Raw genomic sequence first — 17184 nt, 5'->3', positions numbered from 1 at the left:
CGCGGGTGCCTGCTCATCCTCTTTCGCGTGCACGTCCGGCCCTCAGAATCCCCTCGGCCGCCGGCCGCCCGCCGCCCCAACCGGCCGTTCTTTTCCCTGGGTTCGGAAAGGTCGTAAAGCTACACGCCTCCCGTTCCCGCGCTCCCCTCCCTCCCACGAACGGGAGCGCGCCCCGGCCAATCCTGCATATTAATGAGGGGCGGGGCGGGGGCGGGGCAGCGGGGGCGCGGCGGCCTCGCGCCAGCGCGTGCCGGGACGCACCACGGGGGGCGGTGCGATTGTGAGGTGGCGCTGACGCACGTTCCGGGATTCTTAAGCCGCGAGGGCGGCGGTAGCGCCGGCGCCCGAGCCGGTCTCGGGAGCGGCCGTGGCCGCCTCGAGGGGTGGCGGGGCTGAAGTTGGTGCCCCAATTTCAGTCACGGTGTCCCTTTCTCACTGACTTCCCCTCCTTCCAGCAGGCCCGCGCCGCCCAAGATCTGGAGGCTTTTTAGGGGGGCGGCGGACGGGGCGCGTCTTCTCCCGTTGCCGCCGGCCTGATAAATGAAGGACTTAGGGTTTGGGGTGCTGCAGACAGCCCCGCTCCGAAACAGCAGTCCCGGGTCCCTATTCGGCGGCGGGGCGTACCGCCCCTCCGCCGCGGCCACCACCCCGCTACCCTCCGCCACGCCCTTCGGCCCGCTAACGCCGTTGCCTGTCACCGGGTTCTCGGAGGCCGCCTCCCCCTCCCCTGTCCCCCTCGGCTGCGGCGGCGCGGGCCGCTGGGCCGCCGCCGCTTCCTCTTCCTCCCTGCTCCTGGCGCATCAGCAGACCATGCAGGATGAGCTGCTGCTGGGGCTGACACTGCGGCCGGTGGCCCCGGAGAAACTCCCTAACCACCGCCCCGGCGGCGGCACGAACGCGGGTGTGACCCACCTCCTCCCCTCCCAGGACTTCAAACCGAGTCTGCACCACCCCGCCTCCGCCTCCGCCTCCTCCTGCTGTGGCTGCCGCACCTCCTCCCCGCAGGACTTCAGTAAGCGGCAGCAGCAGCAGCTGAGCAGCCAGAAGAGGAAAGAGTTCAGCCCTCCCCGCCTTCCCCACCCTCCGGACTCGCAGTCGCCGCCGCTCCACTGCCCGGGCCGGTTCAGCACGCCGCCGCCCGGTCCGCCGCTCCAGCCGGCGCCGCTCGCCCCGTGCCATCAGCAGCGGCAGCAGTTCAGCCTCCCGCACCCGAAGCGCCTCCCGCCGCCGCAGGACCTCGCCCCGCGGCAGCGCCCGACCGACCTGCCCCCGCTCCCGCGGCTCCAGCCTTCGCCTCCCGCAGCCCCGCGGCGCCGCCACGGAGGCGCGGGCAGCCCTCACCAGACCCCGGCCGCGGGCGAGGGCAGCGCAGCCGAGTCCCCCGATGCGGGCTTGGCCCCCTCGACGCCGCCGGTGAACCCCGCGCCGGACTCCATGGAGTCGCCCAACCACCCTCTGCTCAACAGCCCCAGCAACCTCCTGCCCGGCGGGGCGCTCGGCGCGGGCGCCTTCAGCAGCCTGCAGAGCCCGGACCTGCCGCACCCGGGCGGCGGCGGCGGGGGCGGGGGACCCCCCGGAGGCGGCGGGGGAGGCGGCTCCGCCTCGCCGCCGCCGCTGCCCGGCTTCGGCACCCCTTGGTCCGTGCAGACCGCGTCGCCGCCGCCCCAGCCCCAACCCCCGCCGCCGCCGCCGCCCCAACAGCAGCAGCCGCCGCCTCCCCAGCAGCCGCCGCAGCAGCAGCCGCCGCAGCCCGGCTCGTCGGCCGCCACCGCGGGTGGCAGCGGCGGAGGCTCGCTCAGCGCCATGCCGCCGCCCAGCCCCGACTCGGAGAACGGCTTCTATCCCGGGCTGCCGTCGTCCATGAACCCGGCCTTCTTCCCGAGCTTCTCGCCCGTGTCCCCGCACGGCTGCGCGGGGCTCAGCGTGCCGGCCGGTGGCGGCGGCGGCGGCGGCGGCTTCGGCGGCCCCTTCTCGGCGCCCGCCGGGCCCCCGCCGCCGCCCGCCATGAGTTTACCTCAGCAGCAGCCCGCCCCGCCCGCGGCGCCGCCGCAGCCGCCCAGCCGGAGGTCGCCCGTCAGCCCGCAGCTCCAGCAGCAGCACCAGGCGGCCGCCGCGTTCCTGCAGCAGCGGAACTCCTACAACCACCACCAGGTGCGGCGGGCTGCGCGGGCCGGGGGCGCGTGCGGGGTGCGGACAGCGGCTCGGCCCCGGGGACGAGCGACACGGGTTACTCGCCCGAGTGACAAGGGGACTAGGAAGGCGGAAAGGGTGACCGGACTCGGGACGCCGGTCCCTGGCGGGGAGGCTCCGGAGGCGGGGTCGTGCCGGACGCCGCGGCCGGCGCTCCCTCGAACGCCGGGAGCGCCGGTGAGGCCGGCGGCGGGCGGGCGCGTGACCTCTCGCGTCCGTCACAGCGGGCCCCACCCGCGATTTCGGCTCCGCCGCCCCCCCCACCCGGCCGGGGGCCCCTGTCCCGAGGAGAGTCTCGCGTGGTCCGGCGGGGGACGCGGGGCCGGCGGGCTCGGGCGGCGGCCTCGGAGGAGCGGCCGCGGGAAGAAAACTTGCGAAGGAGGGAGATGGTTCCCGGGGACCGCGCGAGTCGTCCAGGGAGGGGACCCGCGGGAAGGCGTTTTCTCTCCAGTGGGTTTCGCCCCTAATGGGCCGGCGAGGGGCGTCGCGGGGGAGGCGGTGGCGGGCCGGGAGCGGAGCCGGGCGGGGCCGCGCCCTCCGGGCTGTCAGCCGGCAGCTCGGCCGCCCCGGCTCCGCTGGGCGCCCGGGCGGTGTCAGTTCCCGGCTCGCTCTCGGCGGGGCCGCCCTCGGTCGGGGTGAGAGCGGCCCGGAGCGGAGTCTGGGGCGGGGGGGCGGCTTGAGGACACGTGCGGGGGCCCCGCGGGACCGCGACTCGAGGGGCTCGGGCAGTGGGAGCGGGGAGCCCGGCGGGCCCCCGGGCAGCGTCTGAGCGGTCGGCGAGTGGGCGCTCACGGCGAGTTTAGTTCCGTCCGGTCCAGTCCGGCGACCGGTGCGTGTGCGGCCGTTCCGCGGGGAAGGGTGAGCGACCGGCGCTGGGCCCCACCGGGCGCTCGGCCGCTCCCGTGACTCCCGCCGCCGGCCAGCTGGCGTTTCCAGCTTTTTAAAGGGTGGTAACTACGCCAACCAGAGTGACAGTTAACAGTTTATTTCAGTCCATCAAACCGGTAACAGTTTTTGTTGAACCACCGGTTTCTCCCTGGGGAAGGAGGACGTGGCCTACAAGGATCGAAAATGGGGAATGTTGAAATGACACTCTGTTTGCTCCCGGTTTGCATCATTGTGAGCGGCTCTCCTGTGTGTGGCAGGGTCTTCGCTTTTCTGCTGGAAACTTGCCACTGAAGTGCTAGGTGGCTTTCGGTTCCCGGAGACGTGATGGAGAGCGTTAGGAGACCATGTACCATGATCGCTAGTAAGCAAGGAGCTGCTGTTTGTCAAAAGAGGGTCCGGCAGGGAAGCGCGAGGCCACGCGCTTGTCACCCGAGTTTGGGTCTCAGGAACCGGGCGCACGGGTGTCCTGAGCACCCAGGGCCCTCCGGCGGGCGGTTTCTCCTCGGTCTCTGTAGAGCTGCGCTTTTGACCTGCGTGGAGGCTGAACCCGCGATAGAGAGTCATGATTATTTTAGTATTTAAAAATTTTAAATAGGTACTATTTATTGGGGTGTTTTTATTTTTGTTTGTCTTGTAAGACGCAGGTTTATTTTAAGGGTACTGTATTCATTGACTTTTAGTAACTGCATGGTCCATACTTGTTTGGGCTACATATTAGCACAGAATTATTCAAGTATAAGTTTATTGATAATAGAATTGCTAGCAATTAAAGCATTTTAAAAACCTACAACTATGGGTGGCTTTTCGTCGGTTTTCCATTCTTTGATGACTTAACTTTTTTTTTTGCCACAGGTTCTGGTTTGGAATATTATTTACTTTTGAAAATGAATGAAATTAGTGGAGACTTAAGATCTTTACTAAAATAGTTAAATCATATAGTTATTTACCTTTATATATCTCAGTGGATCCACCTATAGGTAACATTAGATAATTGCTTAACAGTTCATGGATAATTAAGTGAAAGAAACTAAAACTCTATAAGAAACTACACTAAAACTGGAATAAAAGGGCTTACAAGTTCAGTAAATGGTGCTGAAAAGGACACAATTTCCCATATTGTCCCTATTCCCAAAAGGACTTTTAAAATTTGTACAACAGAATAATATTATCTTATTATTCACTTTTGCACTGATACAATTTGTTTTAGAAGCCTAAAGTCTAAATGTTTTACCGATATGGTCGGTATGTTTCGATTTTTTAAAAGAAGACTATTTTTAGTTGTGTGCCTACCAGAACGTGGTTGCTTTAAGATCATAATGTAGGGTATATCTTTAAGGGCCTTCAGAGTTAATTTCAATTTAAATAGATTTTTTCCTTCATGTTTATCATGTGTATGGTTCTCTCTGTAGGGAAAAGCTATAACTGCATGCTTACATTTTAGTAATTGTCATGAAATACCTTCTTGCTTCATAATAATTTATAACAAACAAGAGGATGAAAACTTGCCCCATATTAAATGAATGTTTTAATATAGCAAGATCTGAAGCCTATTAGTTTTTAAGCTAGTTAAGGATATATTTTTATATATTCTATATTTCAGCATTTAAAGATTATATAAATTCTTAGCTCAGGTCTAAAATTTGAATTTTGATCATAAACTCTTTAAATGTCTATAATTTAATTATGTTTTTCCCAGCCTCTTCTGAAACAATCTCCTTGGAGCAACCATCAAAGCAGTGGCTGGGGCACTGGAAGTATGTCCTGGGGAGCCATGCATGGCCGAGATCATCGTAGAACTGGAAACATGGGAATTCCAGGAACTATGAATCAGATATCTCCACTGAAAAAACCGTTTTCTGGTAATGTCATAGCCCCACCGAAATTTACTCGCTCTACACCGTCACTGACGCCCAAATCTTGGATCGAAGATAATGTGTTCAGAACAGACAACAATAGTAATACACTCTTACCCTTACAGGTAAGAATGGTATGTAAATGGCCTTATTTCTAATGTTAACCTTTTGAAATTGGAAACTGGGTGGTGGTGGTGGTAGTAATAGTAAAAGAAAATGAACAGATTGAAAAAGAAAAAGTTTTAGTTTTAAGCATATATAATGTTATCAAAAGATAAAATCCCTATACAAAGAAAATTAACACTACAAATTCTTTACCCACACTACAGAAAATAAGCTTCATAAAATGTAGAAAAACCCGCTATATGTATTAAATACATATTAAGCTAATTGGCAACTCCTTCAGAATGCCTTAATTTACTCATATTCAATGGGGCACCAAAATGAGTGAGTGCCTCCTGTATTATGGCTGAACTGTTCATAATCATGCATAGACTCAACTGTGACCTGATCAGCTGTATGTGGATTCGAATATACTTAGTGCAGCTGTGATTATGGCAAAATAACATCAGGGCTTTTTACATCAAATTAAAATTTGTCCTCAGTGGTTCAATGACTGTTTTGTCCCCGATAAGGCCTAATAGTTATGATGACTGACATTTTTTCAGGCCTTTTAGTATTTTGTTGATATGGCAGGTTAATCAAACTTCCTTATGGCTATTTAAAATGAGACTTTCTTTTTCTCTCTAAAACCTTTAGAAGACAGAATAAAAAGAGAACTTTGTTCTTTGTTTTCTTTCTTTCCTTTTTTTTTTTTTTGGTTTGTTTTTGTTTGGTTTGTTTGTGGATGGGTTTGGGGAAGAGAACTGCTTATTTCTGATGAAAACTTCTATGCTATTGAAGGTGAGATCTAGTTTGCAGTTGCCAGCTTGGGGCTCAGATTCACTCCAAGATAGTTGGTGCACTGCAGCCGGAACATCCAGAATAGACCAGGTAGGCTGCACAGTGTATATTTTTCAGGACTTTGGCTAGGAGTTTAGTATTTATATTATGAGGAGGATTTCTTATTTATTTTCTGATGATACCTATTTTAGCATATATCAGAAAGCATGAAAGTAATTTATTTTTATAGGGTCCATTGACATAAATTAATTACTTATACTGCTTCATTTTCATGTTTAAAAGTAATTTATAATTTTTATATTTCCAAAGCATAATAAATTTGTTTTTGGGAAAAGGAATTATATACCCAAGAGCACCTGGCTTTAAACATCAGTCAAATAGAACAGATTTTTATCTCTTTTCAGATTTATTTGCAATTAGATACAAAATCATATGTTTAATTAACCTCCAACTTTACATTTCATCAATGTCTTATGGAATTTTTTATTTCATTTTTTCATGAAATCTGCCACATTGGTCTTGAGGTATGTTTTTAAAAACTTTGGCTGTTTCAAGTGGATAAAAAACTTTATGAATCAGTATTTTTTCTAAATTTTGTTGCTGCCCAAATAATCATTTTCCTAGGGAAAACCTCTGAGTTAGAGAGCTGGAGTCAGTCTTAATCAAATTACTCTCAAGCACTTTGTGGTTACAAAATGCAAAAACCCACTCCTTACCTGTGAAAGTTCTTTTCTACAGAACACAAGTTTGAATGACCCCAGACTTGACATTACGGGGGTCTACTGAATGGAGCGATATTATATTATCCTTAGCTAAAGCTCAGCCTCAGTTAATGTATCATCATGAGATGATTTTACATAAATTGTATAAATAGATTAATAATGCCTCTGTAAATACTTTTCTAATCTTCAGGGTTAGCAGTAACTTTAATAATCAACCATTAGCTCTTGTTTTAGGTAAGTGCTACCTATTTACCCAAGTAGTCCTGTCAGGATCTCCACTTAGAAACAAGTAGTTATCTCACGTAATTTGTAGTTTATTGTCTTGTTAATGGAAGTTAGCTATCCATCTATTTCTACTCTGTTTTCACCCTGGTTCTCGTAAGCCATATTAGTGTCATTTTTGCGGTGGCATTTTTATGCCATTCAAATTGATTATCTAGATGCCTAGGAAATGGTATGTTGGAAGAGAAAAATTATAGTTATTTTGAAGGTGGTAAGGAATAATATTTTTAGAGAAAAGACAAACACGTAAGAGAGATACATATCTCCACAGAAGAAAAATACAAATTGCCTGCCATATAACGGGTCCATGGGTTGAGGGGGCCATACGTTGAGAAATTAGGTCATTGAGATGGTGTCAGTTGGTGGAATGCTAGAGAGTAGAAGTGACAAGGAAAGGGAAGCTGGCAAATTGGACTCTGCAGACGAGCCTCTGGGGCTGCCCCAGGGTGAGGGCCTCTAAGCCTCCCACTTACACTCCCATCAAGGCTACTCTCCTTTACCTATTTTATCATCTAGGGTTTTTAGTAAATTCATTTTGTCGATTGAAGGGTTTTTTTTCTTTTGTAAATTGCTGAGATATTGGCATTCCCTGTGGACTCTTTTTAGTTTTTTAAAAATTGTTCAAGTACAGTTGTCTTCATCCCCCTTGCCCCCCATCCCCACCTCCCACCCTCAATCCTACACCCCTTTTGCTTTGTTCATGTGTCCTTTATACCTGTTCCTGAGGACCCTTCCTGCCCTCCCCCTAACCCCCTCCCCCCTTTCCTCTGGATACTGTTAGTTCTTTATTTTAGTGTGTCTCTGCTTATATTTTGCTTGTTCGTTTTGTTGATCCTGGACTCTTAAGCAAGAGGTGTAATATGATCAGTTAAAGACAGTGATAAGTTAAATAAGATGGTGACAGTGAACTAAACTAGAAGGAAAAGTTGTTTGAAACCTGAATCATCTTCCACTTCCTCTCATAATTTTTATGACATTGTATCACAGTTTCTGGGCCTCCATCTGTTTGGTTCATAGTTTCATTGTACAAAAAGAGTTGATTGAACTAGGTCATGTTAGGGTCTTTTTAGCTCTTACACTTTCTCTGATCTCTTTTGGCCATTTCTTTTACTCCCTGCCCCCTACTATCCACCCCTACCCCTTAGTTTTAGAATCTAAGGGTCTTGGTTTACTAGGGGGAATAGACGGATATTGATCCCAAGGGGGGGGCGTGTATGCAAACTGGTCTTGAAAACATTTTTGTTGTCTCCTTTGAGTACCCAAAGGGTACTTACACAAAATTTGTTCTGTGTTTCTCCGTAAAAGGTTGAGGTCTTCAAAGTCGAGGTTCTTAAAAATACAGCAGCAGCTACAAATTGCAACTGGCATCTTAACCAGTTGGGTAGCTCCTCACTATTTGACAAAGTTAAAATTATAGAAAATACTTAAGCATGTGAATATCTGGAGAGATTATTGTTATCTATAATTGTTTTATGTCATATACAATACTTTCATATTAATTTTAGTTAACAAATACTTTAAAACATTTAAGTTTTCATTTCCTTTAGTCTCAAATTGATTAGGTCTAAAAATACTAAATTCTAGAACTGAAGTCTTAATTCTTATTGTCGTACTTCAGGCCTTACCTGTAACTGAATTCAATAAATGGGAAAGAAAGAATTTTATAGGTTGGTTTTATTTCAGACGTATGTAAAATTTGGAAAATTTTGGAATTGACTGTTTGGAAATAGTCAATTTTTTATGGAAAAGGTTCAACCTTAAGACTTTTAGAAAACAAATACAAATTTTATGCACATTTTAAACTTTAAAGTGAATGTTAGATATCTTTCTTAACATCTTTAAGGCTAACAATGACTTTAAAACTCTATTAGCTAGTTATCCTTGCAAGAAATCATATTCAAAAATGTTAATTCTAAATTACCTTAAAACGGAATTTCCCACCCTGAGTGGCGGCTCCGTGGGTTGGGCATTATCTCAAAAACTGAAACGTCACCGGTTGGATTGCCTCTTGGCACTGGAGTTGAGAGCCAGGCCCCGGGTCAGGGGCGTGCAAGGAGCAACCAATTGGTGTTTCTCTCCTTCTCCATTTTCCTTCCCCTAAATAACGTAGTTTTTAAATAGAGTAACATTGAATTTCTTTTTATGTTTCATGTCTTGTGTTCAGTTCTAAATTGTATTTGATATATTCTTAAACCAGTGTTTTCCACTTGTCTGTCCATTTTCTGTAACTCTTGTGGGTCTTAGAATACCATTGGCCATTTGGGTCCTTTAAAATTAAATTTAAAAAAAATCAGAATCACTGTTACAGAGCTTTGTTAAGGATCAGAATACTAAAGGAAGTTTAAGAAGTGAATGTTTATTATATATGTGGCACTGTGTTAATTACCCTTGAGATATATGAGGGGAAGTGCTGTTCTTTACCCTTGAAAAGGTGAAGGTGCAGTGGGGTGAAGAGGGGGTGTCTGCGGTGGAACAACTAGAGAATTTGCGAGAGTGCGACACTGAGCCCCGGCTGCTGTGCAGTGAGGTCAAGTGCGCAGCAGGAGCTGCTTGCCCGTTCAGAGCAGTGCAGCAGCGGCGTGTGATCAGGAGTGGCTAACCAGCACTCAGATTGAGCAAAATGCTAACATAACTTTGCTTTTTAATTTTAAAACTGGAGAACTAGACACAAAAATATGATAAAAGCTGATCTTCCTACTTAGGCAGAGAAATACATGCTCAAGCACCTGGTATATCTTTAAATATGAGGATGTAGGGTTTTTCTGTAATCTTCTTTTTCTTTGGGAGAATACTCCGTTGTCAGGGTTCTACTTGAACACTTCCCTCTTTCAAAATAGAACAGGGTTTTGAATATATCAAAGTAAGAATATGACATCCCATAAAAAAGTTCCCTTTTAGTTAAATTGGAATTTCTCTTATACTAATGGTAATATCATTGAATTCCTTAGTTATTTTTCAGTGTGTATAGTCTTTTCTTAGGCCATCCTTTTTAAGATTAGGATTTCTTTGTGTTTTTGGTGTTTTTCAGTTTTCTAGGACTTCTGTCACTTCTGTAAGTGTTTGTGGCAAATGTCTCAGTTTACAAAAACAATAAAATATTAGAATATAAGATATTATAGTTTTTCCTCTAGTGCATTCTAACTTTTGCCTGTTCATTATTGTAGGATTCTATAATTTCTGTTTCTCAAAGCCCATGTAGTTGATTCTTTGCAGGATAGTTTTAATATTACATAGATTGGAGTAAAGTTCTTCATAAAGATTCTTATGTGAAATATTAGTTTTCATATAGTCATGTAAATGTAAGTCTGATTGCTATGATTTTTCCATTTATGCTAATCAGTATTGGTGTGTTTGTGGTTACTTGAAAATGGTTTCAGGATTCCAGTTTAGTTTTTAAACCAACATCAGTGTGTGTGAACACAAATTTGGTTGGTAATTGTCTAGTAATGTCTAGTACAAAATGTCTAGTAATTGTATTTCAGAAGGATGCATGAGTGTGTTTTATAATCACATTAGTTTTTGTTTGAAAAAAATTTTAGACGTCATTATCATGATTCCCCACATTTTATTTAATGAAATTATCGGTATTTTTGAACATGTAACTATAGGTCTCATTAAATTCAAACAGCAGTTTTGGGATGTCATGAGCTCTTTGCCTGCTCAAGGCTATTTTGTGTTTGATGCTTTAAGAGTCATGTGGGCTACAGCTGATGAGTAACAAAGTAAAATTAAGTGAATAATTTTTAAATAGCTTTGCTCTTTGCTAAAGTACGACTTTGTTTCATAATGAAAAGACTTGTCTAGGAAGGAAAATAAGGGATTTTATAAGTAGGCCTCTCAGCTAAAGCTAAAATAATAATATTGTATATACAACATTTTGTAATATAACAGTTGTTGGATCTGATTGTGTAGTGGTCACAGATACAACCTATTGAATCACACTCTGTAGATGGGTCCCAGCAATCTGTGTGTTTAACAAGCCTTCCAGATGATTCTGAAACATGCTCACATTTGAGAGCCTCTGTTTTTGCTCAGTGATTCTCTGGGCCTTCCTCACCAATCAAGGTCACTGTTCTAGTGAACTTGTGTTACTAATGGGTGTGTTTTACCTGAGGAGTCCAAGTTAAAATAAGGAGTTAAACTATAGCTAATCAGTGATAAAGTTGGAATAAGAGCCTCTAGTGTCCTATCATTTGCATCATTCAGTGTTACTTTTCACAGTTAAATACCTTGACAGCAACTTGTTTAATCTACGATACTGATTCCCAGTCTCCTAGCTTTAAAAAGCTCATAACCCCAATTTAAACATCAAAGTAGAGTAAATAAATCAACATATTCTCATGAAATGTTGATTTCCCGAGAATACATGCTTATGTATGTATTGCACGTTGCTTATATTTTTCTTCAGCTTTCTAAAAGAGTAGTTCTGAATCTTCTCTGGATTTATAGACCCCTTTGGAAAACTGATGAAACCTATAAACCTTTCTTCAGAAAAAAAATGATGTATACATGCACGTACAAAATGTTGTATATAATCTCAAAGATTGCATGATCCTTCTCAAAGCTCATGGACCCTGGCTAAGAAGTACCAAATTCTGATTTCTGTGGAGGCTTTTTTCCCCACTCGTGTGATTCTTTTTTTTTCCCATGTTAATCATTTTTTGAAATTTAAAGATGGCCTGCCTCATCCACATATTCAAGCACTTGCACAAGCATGCATACACACACACACTTAAATGGGTGGGGGAGAGTGCTGACGTATTCTGATAAAAATCTCCGTGGTCATTTATTTGGAAGCCCTGGGCCAGAGCTTGCTGTGGTAGTTCCCCATATGTATTTGTTCAAATGCCTTGATTGCACGTTGAACAGAATACTGTATGAAATTCATGAACGTTAAAGAATTTACTAGGCAGGTTAAAAGATTTAACATTCAGGAGACTAAGCTTCTAATGACACAAAAGATTTTGTTTTGAGACTTGATGAAGTAGGAAATTTCATAAAATGAGATTGCTTTTGCTCCCCCTACTTTATTTGCAAAGGGGATGGATGGGAAGAAGGTTAGAAATGCAGAGACCAATATGTGAGGACTTCAGAGAGCAAGACTGGAATAAAAATATTCTAGGTGTTAGCCTTTGTTTTGTTATTGGTATGTGATTAGCCTTTTTGCTATTTGATTTTTTACTGTATAATGTGTTTATGCATTCATTATTGTAAAATTCTGAGTAAGTCAAATAATGTACGGTGTTTGATATTGGTATTTGATATTAGCCTTTGTTTTGATATTGATTTTTTACCATATGATACCTACTGTTTTTGCATTCATTATTGTGAAATTCTGACTAAGTCAAATAACATACAATATTTGATAGATGTTTAAGGTATGGTGCAATTGAATTAAGTCCTTTCCCCAAAACTATTCTTCTCAAGTGCCAGTCTTTCTAGATCTATGAGAAAAGTTTTATGTTATTTAACTTTTAAATTAATAACATCTAAAAATGCTTTCTGCATGTATCACATTTCAGAAATGTTTATAAGCTGAGAATAACAGCAATAAAAATTGTTTTACTGTATTCCATTAATACTGTCAATGAAATAAGATTGCTTTTTATATGTGATTTTGGAATTAAATTTATTAAATCTATTCTTCACAATGAGAGACTGTAGTTTATAAGGTCCTTAGTTATTGGTATTGTCTTGGGATGCAAACTTATCAGTAATATTAATCATATGTTACATTTTGTGTAAGAAGATTACCGTAGTATATTTATCATTACTTTTTGAAAAAAATTGCATAGATTATTTTGAGTCTTTTTCTTTTCTTCTCTTTTAGGATCGAAGTAGAATGTATGACAGTTTGAATATGCACTCTTTGGAAAATTCCCTTATTGATATTATGAGAGCAGAGCATGATCCTCTTAAGGGTAGGTGACTTTTAAAAATATCCTTATCATCCACCAGTTTGTCTGCTTGTCTTGCCATTTTTATATGAAAGAAACTCAGAGCTTGAGTAGCACCTGTGCCACCAGCACAATTCTATTATAACTGTTAATGAGAACCTTTGTCTTGGTGCAATGTCATACTTTGATATGCATAAATTGAAATAGATGCTGATTTATACAGAGAGAAATGTAAACTCATCTCTTTGGACTTGTTTTATAAGAGTCACTTTTCAGAGATTCTCTAGAGTTTACCAGAGGACAGAAAAATGGATGTGAAAGTGTGTAGTATAGTCACTTTTCTGAAATTCTACCAAATACTTAATTTTTAAATTTCTTAAGAGTACTTTCATTCACAATTTGCAGTGATTCCAACCTAGAATTGTCTTACGCTAACTTCCTTATTTTTCTTCTGCTTCATATCATAAGAGTTTTGAAAGATGATATTTATAGTAGCTTGTCTGAGGTAGAAAACAGTTTTACAGAAAGTTGGGGCAAATTAGGAAAAAGAATCTGCCCCACTGATCTTACAGTATCAACTCTATTTTAACTAACTGTATCTGAAGAAATTTCATTAACATTCTTTTTCTCATTTGTATTTAATAATTTTTTTAGATTTCTTTTAAAATAAATCTGATTGCCTTTTACATTAATGGTGAAAATCTAGCAAACTGTGAGATTGAGTGATGAGAAATATTAGTTATCTATTGCTGCATAATAAAGCGTCCCAAAATTTAGAAACATAAAACAACAATAAGCATTATTACCTCATGCGGTTTCTATGAGTCATGAAATTCAGCAGCAGCTTAACTGGTTGGTTTGGCTCATTGAACCAAAACCATGAGTTCCTTTGTAAACTTTCTGCATTTTTTAATTCTTTCAAGCCAAGTAAGAATGCCCTTACAAACTCGAACCTAAAAACTCTAGAACTTCAATGTTGGCACCAAGTGGGTGGCTCAGGGCTGACTTGGCAGTACTGATCAGATATGTAAACATTTTTGTTGTGTCTGGATTTTGCTTGTAAAGGAGTTTCTGGTTTTTCTAATTTCTTTATTTGTAAGGAGCTTGAGAGGCTCAAGGAATCAATAGTGATTGTTGACAACATGTGGCAATGGTAATTCTCATAAACCAATGAAGGTAGTTATTATACTTCGTTTTGTGTGGATGCTTTTTGCTTCTAACCAGAATCTAGGCTATTTTTTTAATGTTTTTATAGTACTGGGGCCTTGTTCTTTTTCACTATTATGTTGACAGTTCCACTAGCATTTGTCTTGGATCCACTTTTTAAAAAAATATATTTTATGGATTATGCTATTACAGTTGTCCCATTTCTTCCCCTTCATTCCCCTCCACTCTGCGCACCCCCTCCCACCCACATTTCTCCCCCTTTAGTTCATGTCCATGTGTCATAAGTTCTATATTTCCCATACTATTCTTGCCCTCCCCCTGTCTATTTTCTACCTACAATCTATGCTACCTATTCTCTGTACGTTCTCCCCCTCTCTCCTCCTCCCACTCCCCTGTTGCTAACCTTCCATGTGATCTCTATTCTGTCGTTCTGTTCCTTTTCTAGTTGTTTGCTTAGTTTGCTTTTGTTTTTGATATGGTTGTTAATAACTGTGAATTTGCTGTCTTTTTACTGTTCATATTTTTATCATATTTTTTTAGATAAGTCCCTTTAACATTTCATATAATAAGGGCTTGGTGATGATGAACTCCTTGAACTTCACCTTTCTGAGAAGCACTTTATCTGCCCTTCTATTCTAAATGAAAGCTTTGCTGGATAGAGCAATCTTGGATGTAGGTCTTTGGATTTCATGACTCGGGATACTTCTTTCCAGCCCCTTCTTGCCTGTAAGATCTCTTTTGAGAAATCAACTGACAGTCTGATGGGAACTCTTTTGTAGATGACTGTCCCCTTATCTCTTGCTCCTTCTAGAATTCTCTCCTTCATTTTAATCTTGGCTAATGTAATTATGATGTGCCTTGGTGTGTTTCTCCTTGTGTCCACCTTCTTTGGGACTCTCTGAGCTTCCTGGACTTCCTAGAAGTCTATTTCCTTTGCCAGATTGGAGAAGTTCTCCTTTATTATTTGTTCAAATAAGTTTTCCACTTGTTGGTCATCCTTTTCCCCTTCTGGTACCCCTATAGTTCAGATGTTGGAATGTTTAAAGATGTTCTGGAGATTCCTAAGCCTCTCCTCATTTTTTTGAATTCTTTTTTCTTCATTCTTTTAATTTCCACTTTTTAAGAATAGAATCCAGTAGCTTCTGATTATGGAGAATTTCTGTTTCTTTAACTATCCAGAAAGAAAACTCTTTGAAAATTTTAATACAAAATGAAGCCAACGTTTACTATCCATCAGCAATGGATAAGGAAAAGTTTTCCTTTGTTGTTTCTCCCAGGCTTCTTTAACAAGGTGTTTTGAAGATGTTCAGAGAAAACATCTCTGTTGTGCTATTAATTTTCTCAATCTTTCTTTTCCTCTAGCCTGTGTTATAATAAAGGGGGGGAATCTATTTTTCGAACAAAGATGTTGAAAAAGAAAATGGAAGCAGCACAAGGCTAAGAGGAATTTAATAGTAAAAAAACATCAAGCAAATTCAAAATTCTTTTATTAGAAAAATTATCTTTGACCATGAGAAGGGAAAAAAAAGCTGCTCACCACCACCCTTAACAATCGCAGTGAGAAATCTGTTTCTAACTGGAGCATTTTATGTTCCACATTTATTATGGCAGAGAATAAAAAGGAAAAAAGCATTTGAGAAACCTTCTGTACAAAAAACAAAGAAGTAAGACTAGTAGTACTTCTGCAAGTTGCTGTCATTTACCTATTTCATATTATCTTGATACCCAAGTGCTGCCATCTGAAGTTTTTTCTTGCTTTTCTCACTAGCACAGCCTCTGCTAGCTTCTGGCATCATAATTTATGTCCTCCCCACACTCTCATCACTTCAGGTTTGTTTTTTGTTTTTGTTTTTTTGTGGGGGGGGGGGACGGTGCTGGGCCTTAGTAAAATTTACTAAAGCAGGGTTGTGACAAATGGAGGAAACCAGTTTCTAACTTTGTTTTGTTTTCCCTTCTTCCCATTCCTGATCTTCAGGACAGGACTTTTCCTCTACCCAGTCTCTTCTGTTCCCTCTGTTAATCCCATTCAGAAAATTCTGCCTTCTGTCTGATACAAGGAAACTCTTTTTTCCAAAAAATGGGATGAATCTTATTTTATCCTTTTACAGTGTTTCGAAATAACCAGACGTTACTTTGTCTTCCTTATGGGATCTAGTTAAAAAAAAGAGAGAGAGAGAGAGAGAGAAGGGAGTGGTAGGGTAAAATATTTTTAATGAATTACTTGTTTCCCTTTATATTGATGGTGAAAGTTTCTTGAGAAAATGTCTGTGAACTTGAGTGATGAGAGCTATTAGTATTTATTACTCCATAACAAATTATCCCTAAATTTAGCAGCTTAAAACAAGAATAAACATTTGTCTCATACAACTTCTGTGGATTAGAATTCAGGAGCAGTTAGCTGGTTGGTTCTGGCTGAGGATCTCAAGATGCTGGCTGAGGCTGTCGTCTTCTGAAGGGTTGACCGGGGTGGAGGATCCCTTTCCGAGATGACTCACTCATGTGGCTGTTGGCAAGAAGCTCAGTTGATCACCACATGGCCTTCCCACTGGACCGCTGGAGTGTCTTCATAGTGTAGTTGGTTGATTCCCCCCCCAGAGAACAGTGAAGCTCCAGGGGAAGCCCGGGTGTCTCTGTGGCCTGGCTTTAGAAGTCTCACACTAGCCTGCTCACTGTCTCTGTCAGCCCTGCTCAACTGGCAAAGGCTCTGCTGCTCAAGAGATGAGAATGCTAGGCAGCGCAGCTCAGTGGAGGCCACTGTGGAGGCTGGCTCCCTCAGAGATGGCAGGCAGAAACCCGTAAAGTTGTATTCAGTTCTGCTTTTCTGAAGGAAAAGAGAGAAACTGCTCAAGGTGAGAGTCAGTGTCAGTAGAAAAAATAGCACTCAAGCAGATCTCTGGCATCCAAAGAACGTCAGCGGCAGATTACTGGCCTGGCTGGAACCTGACTGTACTAACAGAAGGCCCCTCCCATCCCCACCTGAGCCTAAAATATTTCACTACAGCTAGTTTCTGTCTTCCCCACTCCAGGGTTTTTTACAGGTCATAGGGGGCCTCCGTCGTTTAATGTTCAGGTGTTTATGGGTTACCACATCAGGTGGGAAGAAGGGTCGTGTGTTATTGGACCACTATAGGTGTGAAGTGACGACAGCCAAAGATAGACTCTGAGTGCACTTTATTCCACGAGTGTGCCTGTTTTGTGTCCGTCAGTGCCCAAAACTGTCTGCATACACTGTATGAAACAGATAAGAGTCTCTGTTCTCTTGGAACATACAGCTTATTGGGA

At 43.6% G+C, this 17184-nt stretch overlaps 1 protein-coding gene across 10 annotated transcripts in view; it reads left to right on the top strand.

Moving 5' to 3' along the window:
- The first annotated feature begins 330 nt into the window (after window positions 1-330).
- Window positions 331-17184, top strand: part of CPEB2 (cytoplasmic polyadenylation element binding protein 2) — a 60936-nt gene continuing 44082 nt past the window's right edge. For 2 of the 10 annotated variants that reach the window (XM_037127009.2, XM_037127007.2), the window contains exons 1-4: window positions 331-2151; window positions 4775-5056; window positions 5835-5924; window positions 12669-12759. In XM_037127009.2, coding sequence (XP_036982904.2) covers window positions 541-2151; window positions 4775-5056; window positions 5835-5924; window positions 12669-12759 — 2074 coding nt within the window. In that variant the 5' untranslated portion in view covers window positions 331-540. The other 8 variants (XM_037127008.2, XM_037127006.2, XM_037127013.2 and 5 more) reach the window with 5 other exon arrangements.

The sequence above is a fragment of the Artibeus jamaicensis genome, unplaced genomic scaffold (genome assembly GCF_021234435.1).
Source record: "Artibeus jamaicensis isolate MK-2021 breed Jamaican fruit bat unplaced genomic scaffold, CSHL_Jam_final contig_76, whole genome shotgun sequence".
Taxonomy (NCBI): Eukaryota; Metazoa; Chordata; class Mammalia; order Chiroptera; family Phyllostomidae; genus Artibeus; species Artibeus jamaicensis.
Note: the sequence above shows the minus strand (reverse complement) of the source record. Positions and strands in the feature narration are given on the sequence as shown.